We start from the raw sequence: 15,638 nt of genomic DNA, 5'->3' as shown, positions 1-15,638 counted from the left end.
CCCCCCCCCCCCCCCCCCCGAAAACAATCAGAAGGAAAAAAATATTTGTTCTTGCTGCAGTTGTGGGAGAGTAGCCAAGGATCCCCAGCTTTAAAAGCTGCATCAAGTGCCACAAACCCTTCCTGCTCAGATTACCACACTTATCTACTGCCTGGAGGAAACCCACGTCCTTTCCAGGTGCAGTGTGCAGGATGTTCCTGAGTAGGACCAAACAGTTGAGAGGAGTTTCAACTCTCAGGTTCCTCATGGAGAAGTCCACAAAGGCAGGAACAACACCTGTATATCATCCTGAAGAAGGTAGGAGTGGCACCTCTTTTTGGTCCCAGGTGATTTTATGATATTCAGTACCAAGAGACTTTGGAAAGTAAATCCAGGACAGATGGGGGAAGAGAGATAAGTGTTCCCACAAGGACAAGAGGGAAGTTTCCAGCTTCAAGCCCTCTGAGAAGAGGTAGAAATCCCCATACTGTACTGAATCATTGGGAACTTCATACTCTGGAGTGAAACTGTCCAGTACTTGGAAGAATTGGACCATGACTACTTTGAAGGAGAAGAGAGCTGTACTTCCAGTGCTGGGATTGGTACTCGACACCAAAATCTGTCATGTCAACACTGCCAGGTCTGGCGCCCCTGTTGGTGACTTGGCTTACAGAAACAACTCCGTTTGACTCCAGTTTGTTTCTCGACTCCAAGTGACATCTTTGTGCTCCAAGAACTGGATTCATCATTACTTTCCAACCGCAGTGCCCAGTACTGAGACTTCAGCCAGTACTGAACTCCCTGCGGTACCTCTCTCTGTCCCTGTCATCGAGTAGGGACCAGACTGTTGCTGGTACCATGGAGTGGAGGCAGATTATCACCATCTTCTTCAGCACTGAGGGTTCACCCACTGAATCCAGGCCTCAAATTCTTGGTGTTGGAAGAGCATTATGGCAGACACCCATCCCTGGGCTATATACCCCAAGGGGTCCTTGTGTGATTTGAGCCTAAGTGAAATATTGGGAGTCTCCACTCCCATTTGAGAGAGTACTCTCCCTACTTTTCCTGTTACTCAGCACCATGGCCTTGCACCAAGGAGGTATGATATCCTACAATAATAATATTGGGGAGCTCCAGGGAGGAGGAAGAGCATCCTCAGCTTCTTTAAGATATGTAACTATTTAATTCCAGGAGTTATGTAAGAAGGTGCCAGACTCACTAGAAACTCCACTAAAAGAGGTCCAGGAAGCCCCATCCAGACTGCTGGATATCCTTCATAGGTCTAAGTAGAGTGGTGCTTCCTATTAAGGAGACAATCCTTGAATCCACCAAGATACTTTGTTAGGTGTCTGCTCTGGTTCTACTAATAAGTAGGGTCAAAAGTGGTATTTCATACCTGTGAAAAGGTTGGAGTACCTATTCTGTCTCCCACCTCCCAACTCAATGGTGGTGTTCAGCAGTCACTGAGTGTAGCAGACAGAAAGAAGCCAGGTCTACACTGAATGGGAAAGAAGCAAAGAGACTTGACCTCTCTGGGAGACAGATATATTCCTTGGCCTCTCTGCAGTTTTGCATCTCAAACTGTCAAAGGTTGATGGCCAAGTACAATTTTGCCATGTATGACAAATTAGCTGTCTTCGCTGATAAGGTGCCTTGGGCTGTTTAGAGGCCTGTTCCAGGCCCTGACTGACAAGGAAAAGCAGGTGACAAGATCGGCCCTTCAGACAGCCTAAGACATGGCAGCTAGGTCTATGCGATTACTCTGGTAATGAAATGCTCATCATGGCTCACCTTGGGAATCCTGAAGGGAGTACAGACAGGTGGAGGACCTTCCATTTGAGCATGATCAGCTGTTCAGTGTGAAGTTGGATGAGTCTCTTCACTCATTGAAAGACTCCCAAGCTACACTTTGATCATGGGGTACTTACACATCTGCAATTAAAGGAAAACCCAGTAAGCTGCAGTTTAAACAACCAGTTCCACCAGCTTTTTCTCACCAGCAGCAGTATCAACTGCCATGCAAGCATCAAATAATGCATAGAATGGTGCCCAGGAACAATCTTTCTTTTTTCTTTTTACAATCTTTTCCAGCCAGCACTTTGATGGGACCTCTTGAGAGCTGTGCATCAGCTGTCTCACCACACTTGATAAACCCTTCTGGTACTTCTCCTCCCTTTGCAGGCCGACTTGCCAACTTCCTGTCTGCCTGGACGCAAATCACAATGGACAGATGGGTGCTAGAAGTCATCTCTTCAGGATACACCATCCGGTTCTGGGTGCCATTCAATTTCCCCACCTCAAACGAAAATTTTGATCATGGGTGCATCCCACTTAGTTTGGGGAGCACTTGTGGAAGAGCAGGTTGCTTAAGGGAAGTATCAGGAGTCTATGCTTCACATCATGTTGAAAATGAGGAGTCAGACTGGCCTGCAAGCAATTCCTCCCTCGCATCCGTGGCAAGTCAGTCCAGGTGTTGTTGGACAGTATAATGGCAGTTTATTATATCAACAAGCAGAGAGAAGCAGCTCTGGTGCAGTCTCATGCAGATTACCCTGACTGACGTCCATTTGTCTGGCATCCAGAACACTCTGAACTACTCTTAAAGCAAACATTTCTCCACAGAATGAGATTGGGATCACTGTACGGGGAGCTGCTCCCCCATCTGTCCAACCCCTGTGCATCTGGACCTCCTGGGTGAGGCTTGGCAGGGGCGTCTGGGTATAGAACACCCTTAGTCCTCCATACCTGAACCCCACCCCATTGAAACTCAGCCCCTCCAATTGGAGCCCCATGCACCCAGACCCCCTGCCTTCAGACTCCCACCCCTGCACCCAGATGACCCCCACTCAGCTCCCTGCACTTAAACCACCACCCGCTGCACCACCCTGAGCCCCCACATCCAGACCCCATGCCACTGACCCCCAATTAGCTGCACCCAGACCCCCACACAGACCCCTCCACTGAGCGCCAACCACTTTCACCTGGAAGCCCCCGCAGAGTCCCATTGCTCCTGAACCTGGAACCTCCCCCCCCCACCCGAGCCTCCGTGCATTCAGATCCCCCCACACACCTAGATTCCCCAATGAGCTGCCTGCAGAATCCTCTCACCTCACACCTAGATCCCCCCACACTGAGCCCCACGACACTTGGATCTTGCTTGATTGAGCCTGCTTGCCCCACACCTGGTGTGCCTGGTGCAGAGGATCAGGGCCCCTGGGTGTTTCTGGGGCAGCCCAAGGCCTTGTGCTATGTCAGGGTAGGGTGCAGCCTCACCACTGAGTCCTTGTCTCTAGGGTGAGGGGGGGTGGGGAGGCTGCAGGGTGATCTCCCATCTTTGTGCAGCCAGGGGCCTGTGCTCCCCACTGCCATGCTGGAGCCTCTGCAGTTATTTATTGACAAATAAAATTTGCAGAATTTTAAAATATTGAGCTCAGAATTTTTAATTTTTTGGCGCGGAATGCCCTCGGGAGTAAGCTCTCTACGAAGGTAGCATTTTTGGACACTATCATGTCGGCCAGAAAAATTGGGGAGTTAAGGGTGCTCCTGGCAGTTCTCCTTTATACAATCTTCCACAAAGATATGGTAACCATGAAACTTCATCCAAAGGTATATTCTATGGGAATTAATAGACATTAACCAAAGTATTGACTTAGTGGTGTGCTATCCTAAACACCAGTCTAGCAGGGAATTGGTGTGTCATTCACTGGATGTGCATAAAGCATCAGAGGGTCCTGTGGCATCTTTAAGACTAACAGAAGTACTTGCATCTGAAGAAGTGAGGTTCTTACCCACGGAAGCTTATGCTCCCAATACTTCTGTTAGTCTTAAAGGTGCCACAGGACCCTCTGTTTCTTTTTACAGATTCAGACTAACATGGCTACCCCTCTGATACTTGGATGTGCATAGATCTCTTGCCTTTTAGCTGTAAAGGACATTTTGAAAGTCTCTTAGGCTCTTTATATCACTTGCAGAATGAATGAAAGGAGAGGCCATTTCCTCCCAGGGGCTGTCAAAATGGATTTTGGGATGCATCCTACTCTGCTACATGATGAACAGTGTCCCTTTGAAGGCAGTGTAAGAGCACATTTGACTAACGCTCAGAAAACATTGGTAACATCCCTTAGAGACATCCTATTACTGATGTCTGCAGAGCAGCAATTTGGAGTTTCATACGCATAGTTCTAGACGCTATGCACTGGTGCAAGTAGCTGCCTGTGGTGCTTCTTTGGGCAGCCAGTTCTGCAATCTGTTGCAATATATTGCCCCATGCACCCTCATTGAGAGAGACACTGCTTGTGAATCATGTGGAGTACCCTATGCATAGGGACAATCACTCAAAAAAAATATGGGTTACTCGTTTTGTAGTAACTTGTTTTTCAAGATGTGTAGTCCTTATGTGTAATGTACTACTCAACCTTTGCCTTCACTGCCTGGTTTTCCCCCAGTGTGAATAGCAATAGAGAAGGAACTAAGAGGGCAGTGGTCCAGCACCGCCCTTTATCCCCTCAGTGAGGAGAGCGAGGGCACATGCACACACCAGACAGGCCACTGCTTGGGCAAAATCTCCAGTCCTGGGCTCATGGAGCGCATGCGCAGCCTGAAGTGCACTACATATAGGGACAACACATCTTGAGGAATTAAAGTGACCACAACATGAGTAACTCATCCTTTTAATTTTATTAATGATAATTTTTGTTGTGGAGGAAAACTTAAGGCAATATTCAGTTGATTCAATTACAAATGGAAAACCTCTGGTAACTACAAATGTCATTACTGGTTGATTATTTTTTGTTGCCATGATTGTTACTTCTACCATCTGAGAAAGAAAAAAGTCTCAATGTGTAGCATTCAAATAGAAAGTATGTTAATACATTTTGGAGTCCGATAGTTCTCTGCAGCTCTCTGATTTCCTTCTCCCTTATCCCCACTAATGGTGCCATTTTGGGTGTGGTGCTTGAGAAAATGTCTGTGTGAGTGAATGTATTTTTCAAAGTTGGAAGACCTCTTTTCCTTTTTCTCTCTCTTCTCCCCCCAACCCCAAGCTGCAATCAGAGGGGATATTTTGATTGTTTATGCAATTATATTAATTTTAGACATCTGCTTGGGCATAATTTTAAAGCCTGCCTGAATTTGACTAGACCACAGCCAATCTGAACCCTAGCCCCCAAGTGTGTTGAGTTGTTTTCATACCTGATCCAAATACTAATAGTCAGCTTTGTCGGGTTTGTGTCAGATTGCAAAGGTCTATTCACCAACCCAGACTCCATTTTCTTTACTTTGTTTCCTTCAGTGGAACTGGGGGGACAAATTACCCACCCTGCTCCAGCCCAGTGAGTCAGTTCCCCACTCCTTTGGGCCACTGCCTCATCCTTCGGTCTTGACCTGGCTGCTCCCCACATCCTGTATCTGTCCTCTGTCTCCAGCCACCTTCTGCGCGTGGGGTTGGTGTGGTGACAGCTGAATGCCCCATTCCAGCCAGCCACCATCACTTCACTGCTAGGTCCGTGCTGTGGAGTGAGTGTGCTGACAAGTCTCTGCATTTCTTATTCTGCAGTGTACAAATGCAGGAAGGTGCCAGTGTTGGGCAGGAGTGGGGTATACAATCATCACTCCACCAAAGCCACAAACAGGAGGTGGTGATGAGAGACTACCAGACCTGAGCCCAAAAGTGTCAGGCTGTCTTCAGTTCAACCTGAACCCAACACTTGTAGTCAAGTCCCATTGAGTTTGTCAGGTGTTTGTATGTGGTATTGTTGAATGTATTTTAGAAGTATATACTTTTTTGTTTTACAGAAATGGCTCAGGGATCAATCAGCAGTGTATATGTAACAACATCATCAGGTTCCACTTCAGAGGTCACTAGATTTTCTGCCAGGTAAGTTAATACATAAATTAGCTTTAGCCTGTATTCCATGAGCTGTTCTGTCTCTAGTTCTGTTTCAGCTACATGGTACACCTGGTGTATCAGATTTTTTTTTAAGGTAATTCTGAGAGGTATTATTTTTGCTATAATTACTGTTATTTCTTACCAGTGCCCATCTACCTCTTGGTGAGCAAATGGACCATCACTTGAAGTAGTACGGCAGCTACCTCCTTTTGACATCTTCATATAAGTGAATTGTGGTTAATATATGATGAGCTAAGCAGTAACCTGTCACAAACGGGGGAAATAAATTAGCTAGAATAGGATTAGTATAAAATAGTTTAGGTTTTAAGTTTAGAGAAGGACTTTTTTTGCATCACAAAGATACTATCTGGGCAGGATTCTCGTTTGGTCATGGCTCCCTAGCACGAGGTAGGAAGAACTTAATTTCTTTGCTCATTGACAGCAACAGTAGTGGGCAGTTACCCTCTTTATGCACCACTGTAGACATTTACCCGCTCTGAGCTTGCCCATTCCCTCTCTTTCTTGCTCATGTTATGGGTATTAGCTTAGTTTTTGCTGCCTCTTGCAGCAAACATGCTATATTTAAGACACCTGTGCAAGAGCTCTAGGTGGCCTTACATTTAATTTTACAATAGAGTAATACACCAAGCAACATTAAAAAGCAAATATTGAAAAGGGACAAATTAACTCAATGTAGCCAGCCAGTGAATTAGATACAAAAGTATCATTTCTAACCCCCATTGTCTCGACGATTGTTCAGCCTTCTCTAAAAGCTCTAGCAAATAAATGGCTTTTGTTGCACACACAGAAGGTCACCAGATTTGGGTTGTTTTGGATGAAGGAGGGTGAGGGGAGCAAGTTCCAGAGTCCCTTGACTATTTCCATACCTTGATGTCCTTCTACCTACAGGGACCAACCTGAACTGCCCACGGTACCCCCTCACCAACACACACGCCCTGTCACTCTCTCCCTCTCTCTCTCTTACGGTATGGAATGGACCAGCATGATTGCAATCCCCAGGTTGTGATTCCCTCTTTCAGGACATGTCTTAATTCACTTGCTTTCCACTAGTTGAAAATCCTGTGCTGATAGGATACCTTTTGACAGGGGAAAATTTAAATCTGTAATTCTTTTTCTCTGAAGATACCATTCTGGCAGCTTTCTGTCTCTGTCACCTTACCTCGGAGTTTGAAAGGGGAACTGTTTGTGGGCATGGTACCTGGCTTTATTGCTGTGTTACATTAAAGCACTAAGTTTTCAAATAGTTTAGTTAGTGGATGGACTTATTTTTCTTTTACTGCATGTTCAAGTCAGGACTGGACAGTTCCAAGGGAAATGATTAAGCTTTGGGATGACTCAGATAATCCAGGAAGTTTTTGGAAAGTGTAGGGGACAATTGTCTGGTGCAAGTGCTGGAAGAACCAACTAGGGGCAGAGCTCTTTTTGACCTGCTGCTCACAAACAGGGAAGAATTAGTAGGGGAAGCAAAAGTGGATGGGAACCTGGGAGGCAGTGACCATGAGGTGGTAGAGTTCAGGATCCTGACACAAGGAAGAAAAGAGAGCAGCAGAATATGGACCCTGGACTTCAGAAAAGCGGACTTTGACTCCCTCAGGGAACTGATGGGCAGGATCCCCTGAGAGAGTAACATGAGGGGGAAAGGAGTCCAGGACAGCTGGCTGTATTTTAAAGAATCCTTATTGAGGTTGCAGGAACAAACCATCTCGATGTGTAGAATGAATAGTAAATGTGACAGGCGACCAGCTTGGCTTAACAGTGAAATCCTTGCTGATCTTAAAAGAAGCTTACAAGAAGTGGAAGATTGGACAAATGACCAGGGAGGAAGATAAAAATATTGCTCAGGCATACAGGAGTGAAATCAGGAAGGCCAAATCACACTTGGAGTTGCAGCTAGCAAGAGATGTTAAGAGTAACAAGAAGGGTTTCTACAGGTATGTTAGCAACAAGAAGAAGGTCAGGGAAAGTGTGGGCCCCTTACTGAATGGGGAAGGCAACCTAGTGACAGAGGATGTGGAAAAAGCTTATATACACAATGCTTTTTTTGCCTCTGTCTTCATGAACAAAGTCAGCTCCCAGACTACTGCACTGGGCAGCACAGAATGGGGAGGAGGTGACCAGCCTTCTGTGGAGAAAGAAGTGGTTCAGGACTATTTAGAAAAGCTGGACAAGCACATCCGAGCGTGCTAAAGGAATTGGCGGATGTGATTGCAGAGCCATTGGCCATTATCTTTGAAAACACATGGTGATTGGGGGAGGTCCCGGATGACTGGAAAAAGGCTAATGTAGTGCCCATCTTTAAAAAAGGGAAGGAGGAAGATCCGGGAAACTACAGGCCAGTCAGCCTCAACCTCAGTCCCTGGAAAAATCATGGAGCAGATCCTCAAGGAATCAATTCCGAAGCACTTCGAGGAGAGGAAAGTGATCAGGAACAGTCAGCATGGATTCACCAAGAGCAAGTCATGCCTGACTAACCTAATTGCCTTCTATGACAAGATAAGTGGCTCTGTGGATGAGGGGAAAGCAGTGGACTGGTTATTTCTTAACTTTAGCAAAGCTTTTGATACGGTTTCCCACAGTATTCTTGCCGGCAAGTTAAAGTAGTATGGGTTGGATGAATGGACTATAAGGTAGATAGAAAGCTGTCTAGATTGTCGGACTCAATGGGTAGTGATCAATGGCTCTGTCTAGTTGGCAGCTGGTATCAAGCGGAGTGACCCAAGGGTCGGTCCTAGGGTCGGTTTTGTTCAATATCTTCATTAATGATCTGGAGGATGGCGTGGACCGCACTCTCAGCAAGTTTGCAGATGACACTAAACTGGGAGGAGCGGTAGATACGCTGGTGGGTAGGGATAGGCTACAGAAGGACCTAGACAAATGAGAGGATTGGGCCAAAAGAAATCTGATGAGGTTCAACAAGGACAAGTGCAGAGTCCTGCACTTAGGACGGAAGAATCCCATTCACTGCTACAGACCAGGGATCGAATGGCTATGCAGCAGTTCTGCAGAAAAGGACCTAGGGGTTACAGTGGACGAGAAGCTGGATCTGAGTCGACAGTGTGCCCTTGTTGCCAAGAAGGCCAACAGCATTTTGGGCTGTATAAGTAGGGGCATTGCCAGCAGATTGAGGGATCATTCCCCTCTATTCAACATTGTGAGGCCTCACCTGGAGTAGTGTGTCCAGTTTTGGGCCCCACACTACAAGAAGGATGTGGAAAAATTGGAAAGAATCCAGCAGAGGGCAACAAAAATGATTAGGGGGCTGGAGCACATGATTTAGGAGGAGAGGCTGAGGAACTGGGATTGTTTAGTCTTCAGAAGAGAAGAATGAGGGGGGATTTGATAACTGCTTTGGAACCTACCTGAAAGGGGGTTCCAAAGAGGATGGATCTAGACTGTTCTCAGTGGTAGCAGATGACAGAACAAGGAGTAATGGTCTCAAGTTGCAGTGGGGGAGGTTTAGGTTGGATATTAGGAAAAACTTTTTCACTAGGAGGGTGGTGAAGCACTGGAATGGGTTACTTAGGGAGGTGGTGGAATCTCCTTCCTTAGAGGTTTTTAACGTCAGGCTTGACAAAGCCCTGTCTGGGATGATTTAGTTGGGGATTGGTCCTGCTTTGAGCAAGGGATTGGACTAGATGACCTCCTGAGGTCCCTTCCAACTCTGATATTCTATGATTCTATGAGAACTACCAGTGTGGGAAGGGTGGGGAATTCTTCCTGTCTTGTGCTAGGGAGCAAAAGCTTAGGATAATAAGAATACTGCCAGAATATTTTCAGAGAAGCAGAATTACAAAATTAGTAAATTTCTCCCTTTTCAGCTTCAAGTTTTCACCAAGTTTCTTGTGCAATGATTGGGGCCAAAGTGAATGGGAAACCTTATATAGTATAGATCTTGAAATTTTACCAGGAATCTACTAGCCAGGGGCTCATACTAAGGTGGAGGCTGTGGATCATTAGATTGGTGAGAAAACCAGTTAACTTGCTTTTTTCTTTTCACTGGACTTCTAATAAGCACACTATCCTTGCAGTGTGCTGGCACCCCTCAGCATTGTACCACCTTGGCTTGTTATGTCGGATAAGTTTGTAGAACCTCTTCAACCAACCTACTGAGATGGGGAGTTTCTTATACCCTCATGCATACTAGGAGAATTTGGGTCACCACACGTTACCCTTTCTCACTCCATTCAATAATCTTCATTCTCAGGAGCTCAGTTTCCCAGAAATATTTTTGCAAAAATGTGGTCTCTGCTGTTGCTGTTAGTTATCCTGGCAGGAGCTAAACAAATCTGATTTTTCTGTGCCATTAAGTTGTGCGGGGAGGAAGGAATCGGGTGCCTTGGGGAAGGGGAAGCCCTGTTCTCTCTTGCAGGAAGTTTAGTGTGTGTTCAATGCTCTTGAAAAGCCAGAAAATTAAATGAGTTGAAGCCTAGGTTGTCTGGTACTAAATCGCTGCCTGAGCAGGATCTGGCTTTGGGAAATGTAGAGAAACTGAACTGATGTAGAGACAAAAGCAATCAGATGTAGATGCTATAATATGACTAATTGCAGAAGCAGCAACTTTAACAAATAAACAACCCAAAACTACATGACAGGGTAGTTCCAGTGTGGATCTTCAGTTACTACCCATGGCCTCTGAAGTACCAAAAACCTGAGGGTGGGTGAAGATCATGCACATCTGCACCCTTAGGTCTGCCAAGGGACCCTGATGGGTTGTAAGAGTCCTGACTCCCTCTCCTCCTCCGCACCAAAGGTAGGAAAGATGAGATGAGGGGGAGTCACAAGTTGTGCTACAGAGGCATAACCTTTCACTATGCCATATGGTTGCCCAGAACCAATCCCAAACACCTGACTGGATTTTAGGGTTCAGCTGAGCACTTCCTAACCCACCAACCACATTGGAATGCACCACCGAGGACAGCAATCAGCGTGGATGCCCTGCCAATTAGCTACAAAAGAATCTACCCACTATTTCAAGTCCTTCAACAAAATATCTGACTCACTGTCAAATGTACTCCATTCTCTCGGCACTGGGGAGAGATATTTAATTCCCACATGGGAAATTAATTTATCATCATTCTGTACTTACCAGTTTTTAAGTTCATTTCTTTCACAAGCAAATTGAACTTTTAGTATTACTACATTAAAAAAAAAAAAAAAAAAAAAAAGGCAAACACATGTCCTGTCTTGGTGTGTTGCAGTGAGGCTGTTTCTGGCACAGACTGCACTTTCTACACTATTGCTGACACATCTGATTTAAAAACAAAACTAAACTCCTGGCCGAAATCCATTTATTGCAGGAGGGGGAACAGGTTTTGTGGGTTTTTATATTATTATTTTGTTTTGTTTTTTGCCCTATGGATCCTGAAGCAACTGCTTTTGGTTCTTTTTGCTTGTTTTTAACTTCTACGGTTGGGTTCCTTCTTTTCGGGGTACTTGTGTTCCAACTGCAAACACATGCCATTTTGGCTTTCTCCCTTTTCCTATGCCTTTTCTGAAAGAGACTGCAGAGCATGCAACAAAATATTGTAGATTTTTGTTTTGTTTTGTTTTAAATCAAAATGACTTTTCTTGTGAGATTCCAGAACCTCCTATTTTGGCCAAGTCAAAAAATACTACAAATAAGATATTTCAGACATATTCCAGACATGTAAAAATGCATGTGAATGGTATGAAAATTAAAGTACACAGTATTATATCAAACCATTGAACCTGAGATTATGTTCAAAGGATGATCCAGAGTTGCAGTCAGTTCTTTCTTTAGGGCTTTGCTCATCCCTACTTATGATTTGGCTAATTGAAAATATGACTCAATTCACTTACAAACATGTTTTCCTTCAAACATTGTTAGAAAATGTTGCTTCATATATGAATTTGTCATTTCTCAGCTGATATTTTGTTTCCATCAAGTTTGGAAACTATACTACTAAATTGTTTGTATATGTTTTACAAACAATCCTCTTAAAATTCCGCTGCGTCAGATAAGTATTGCCTATATTACTGAAAAACTGAAAAGTTAATGACTTGCCCTCAACTATTCATTGAGTTAGTGGTAGAGCTGGGATTAGAACTGGCTTCTAGTCCTGTGTTCATTGAACTCTAAAGCTGCTGGTATTTTAATTCTTATATGTTTGTGTTACTAATACAATATTAGTAATATTAATGAGTATATAACTTCAGTATTTCACAATTTATATATTTAAAATTTAACTGGTTCCTAAAGTATAGGAAAGTCATATTTCTTCTGTGAAATGGTTCTGTACCATTATTATTTGTCATAGATATTGTAATTAAGGTGAACAGCGCAGTGTTCCACATTTCCAGTCTCTTATTTATACCATTTAGATTTGCATCACTCTTATATTTTACCCCTTTATATTCTTAAACATTGAAATACTTTTCACTCTCTCTTAACAATGATACATTATCCTTACAAGTGTGTATTAATATATCTTTTATTCATATTGCATGAGGGACAGTTGGTAAGTAGTTCATCACTAGTAATCAAGGAAGATGTTAAACAACATTTGTGAGGGATAAATACTTTTAAATGAGCAGATCTTGATAATTTTCACCCAAGAGTCCTAGAAGAATTGACTGAGGAGATCTGTCTTGTTGATGTTAGATTTTAATATGTGTTGGAATGCAGAAAGGCTGGAATCACAGAAGGCTGGAAATGTGCTAATGTATCAATATTCATGAAGGGAAGGCAGCATGACCCTTGGTAATTACAGGCCAGTTAGTCTGACATAATTCCCAGACAAGATAAAGGAAAAGCTGATATGGTACTCAATAAATAGAGAATTAAAGGATAGGAATATAATTAATGCTAGTCAATATGGTTTTATGGAAAATAGGTCTTGTCTAGTAAATTTATTTTCATTTTTTGATGAGCTGTAAAAAGTTTAGTTAATAAAGGTAACTAGATTTAATATTCTTAGGCTTTTGTAAGGTGTATCTTGACTTAGTACCACAGAACATTGATTTTTTTTTTTTTAAAGTAGCACTGTACAATATCAAGCACATCTTCAATGAATTAGCTGGTAAATTAAGAAGTCTCAGAGTGGCTGTCAATGGGGAATCATTAAATGGGAGCCTGACACTAGACAGAGTGGTAAATAACAAGGACAAGGGAACTCATACAGAGCAATCGGGTGTATTCTACCCTGTGCCACAGTGCAAACTAGAGGGGTGTGAATTGTTGAGTGTCTTAACTGCCCTGTGTAGACCTTGCAGACATGAACCAAAAAGTAATGTTAATGTGCACTGAGTACCTTTTTGTTTGTACCAGTAGGATCTTTGCGGGGCAGTGAGACTGCAACATATTAGTGCACTCTACAGTTCATACCCCTGTTATTCATGCTAGTTCAATTATTTGGTAAACTGTTTTTTTTTTGTTTGTTTTTTTATTAATACAGCTGAATGCAAGGTTATATATCTAGAAGTAAATAATGCAGGCTGTACCTACATAATGGGGGAAAATGCCTTACAGGGAGAGACTTGAAGCTCTGTTTAAGTTAATCAAAAAGAAGATCGAGATGACTTGATTGTGGATAAGTACCTTCACAGGAAGAAAATACTAGGTACTAATGAACTCTTTAATCTAGGGAAGAAAGGCATAACAAGAACCAATGGCTGAAAGTTAAAGCCAGACAAATTCAAGTGAGAAATAAGGCACATATTTGTAACAGAATGATTAACCATTGTACCAAACTATCAAGGGAAGTGATGAATTCTCTACTTCTTGAAGTCTTTTGCCTGGTCTACACTAGACTAGACACGATAAATCGACCCCCGCTGGATCGATCACTGCCCACCGATCCGGTGGCTAGTATAGACATACCCTTTGAATCGAGACTGGATGCCTTATGGAAAATATGCCTTAGTTTTGATGATATTCTATGGCCTTTATAATTAAGGGTATGAGATTAGATGATTTGATGGTACCTTCTGGCCTTAAAACACTAAACTTATTTGGAGTGAAATCTGGTAAACAGACTTTTGAATCGCTAAAATGTTCTTTGAACAATTTTTCAGTGGTACATTAAACTATAGGAAAAGGTGCAAGTGTCTTCCCTCTCTGATTTGTTTAGCTGTTTTTAACTGTTGCAATTTGCCTTTGAATATGGATTTGCAATCTTGGGAAGGAAACAATTTAAAAAATGTGATTAATAATGAAATATCGCACCAGTTACAAAAGTAGGTGGTTGGGGTGCTGAAGAGGAGTAGATAAAACCCTGATGACTCTTTTCCTGGAAATGTTCTAAGTTTCATTAAGAGTTATACTTCAGTTACAAGTAACAGTTTAATTAACATTTCTCTCTTTTTAAAAAACTTAATTTTCTTACTTCAGTGACTTCACCAATGGTGGAGACGGGATGTTAGCAACAAGTTCCAATGGATCGCAGTACAGTGGCTCCAGAGTTGAAACACCAGTCTCTTATGTTGGAGATGATGACGACGAGGATGATGACTTTAATGAAAATGATGATGATGACTGATCCTTTTTGATTGTATACTTTTCAGGAATAAAATTATTCTAGGGAGAGAACGCACTCACACGCTCTCTCTCTCTCTCTCTCTCTCTCGCTCTTTCTCAAAATAAATATATATATAATATATATATATATTTTGCCCCGTCCCACAAGGAAAATAATGGTAAGCAGTTCTGAGTTTAGAAATTCCGCCTCAGATAAGCAAATAAGGATGTTTTATGTAGGATATTTTTAAATGTGGTGTGGATGTGTGTTTTGATACCAGTGTGTTAATGCAGAGCCTTTATTATTTGCTCCTTTTTTTTTTTTAACTTGAAGGAAAATGCATTTTGCCCCAAATGTTATTGCTGAGTTTGCTAAAGAAAATGTAGCCACATCAATGAAGAAATAAAATGCTAACTTTCAGTAAGAAATGGATACACTGAATGGCCATAAATTTGGAGTGTATTTTGATGACAGCCTTTGTTGCGAGATGGCAAGCTCATGTAGTAGTTGTGGGTTTTGTTTTGTTTTTTTTTGATAATCATGCAGTGTCCAAAGAACCAAACAAGAGATCCATCTTACGTTTTTACATGTTAAATTCCATAAATGTTGATGTGAATTTATTTTCCCTTAAATAATATCTAACACGATTCCATCAAGTTTATATGCTGTTTTTCACTGTATGTTGGGACATATGAATTACAAAGTTTTTGGCAAATGTTTACTGCCAGCTGATGCAGCTATATAAAATGTCTTGAAGGTTTGGAATGAGATTGCTTATGGTAAAAATTGCCTGATTTCTTACAGGCAGACTTTGGAAACTTTTTATTATATAGTTGTTTACATACTTATAAGTCTATCATATAAAGACATGTACTGAAACAAATGTTTGTATTTGTTTCATAAGCATCTTCCTGTAATCTATTATAAAGTTGAAATTAAATATAGAGACTGTTTTAAGTTTTTTAACTCAAAATTGTCAATCATTTTTAATAGTTCATTTTTTATAAAAGGAATTTCAGGGCAGGTGGTAGTCTTTTAAAATTTATTCACAAAACATTTAACTGCACAAATACTGTCAGCTGCCTATCTAAGACAGTAGTCTTTTTATTGAAACACAAATAAACTTTTCTGTAATATTTTATGGAATATAAAAAGACTTTAATTGTTTGACTTGTTTAACCTTGGCACTGTTAGTTTTTATTAATAAAACGCGCATGGGCATTTTTAACAAACTCTGTGTTTTTCTAATTTAGGATTATTCTACCTAGAATTTT

The 15,638-nt window shown here is 42.2% G+C and overlaps 1 protein-coding gene across 7 annotated transcripts in view; it reads left to right on the top strand.

The window, feature by feature from the left end:
* Nucleotides 1-15,330, top strand: part of TFDP1 (transcription factor Dp-1) — a 118,170-nt gene extending 102,840 nt beyond the window's left edge. For all 7 annotated transcript variants that reach the window (XM_034758116.1, XM_034758113.1, XM_034758118.1 and 4 more), the window contains exons 11-12: nucleotides 5,773-5,854; nucleotides 14,238-15,330. In XM_034758116.1, coding sequence (XP_034614007.1) covers nucleotides 5,773-5,854; nucleotides 14,238-14,385 — 230 coding nt within the window. In that variant the 3' untranslated portion in view covers nucleotides 14,386-15,330. The remainder of the gene's footprint in view (nucleotides 1-5,772; nucleotides 5,855-14,237) is intronic.
* Nucleotides 15,331-15,638: the final 308 nt, after the last annotated feature.

The sequence above is a fragment of the Trachemys scripta genome, chromosome 1 (assembly GCF_013100865.1).
Source record: "Trachemys scripta elegans isolate TJP31775 chromosome 1, CAS_Tse_1.0, whole genome shotgun sequence".
In the NCBI taxonomy this organism is placed as follows: Eukaryota; Metazoa; Chordata; order Testudines; family Emydidae; genus Trachemys; species Trachemys scripta.
Note: the sequence above shows the minus strand (reverse complement) of the source record. Positions and strands in the feature narration are given on the sequence as shown.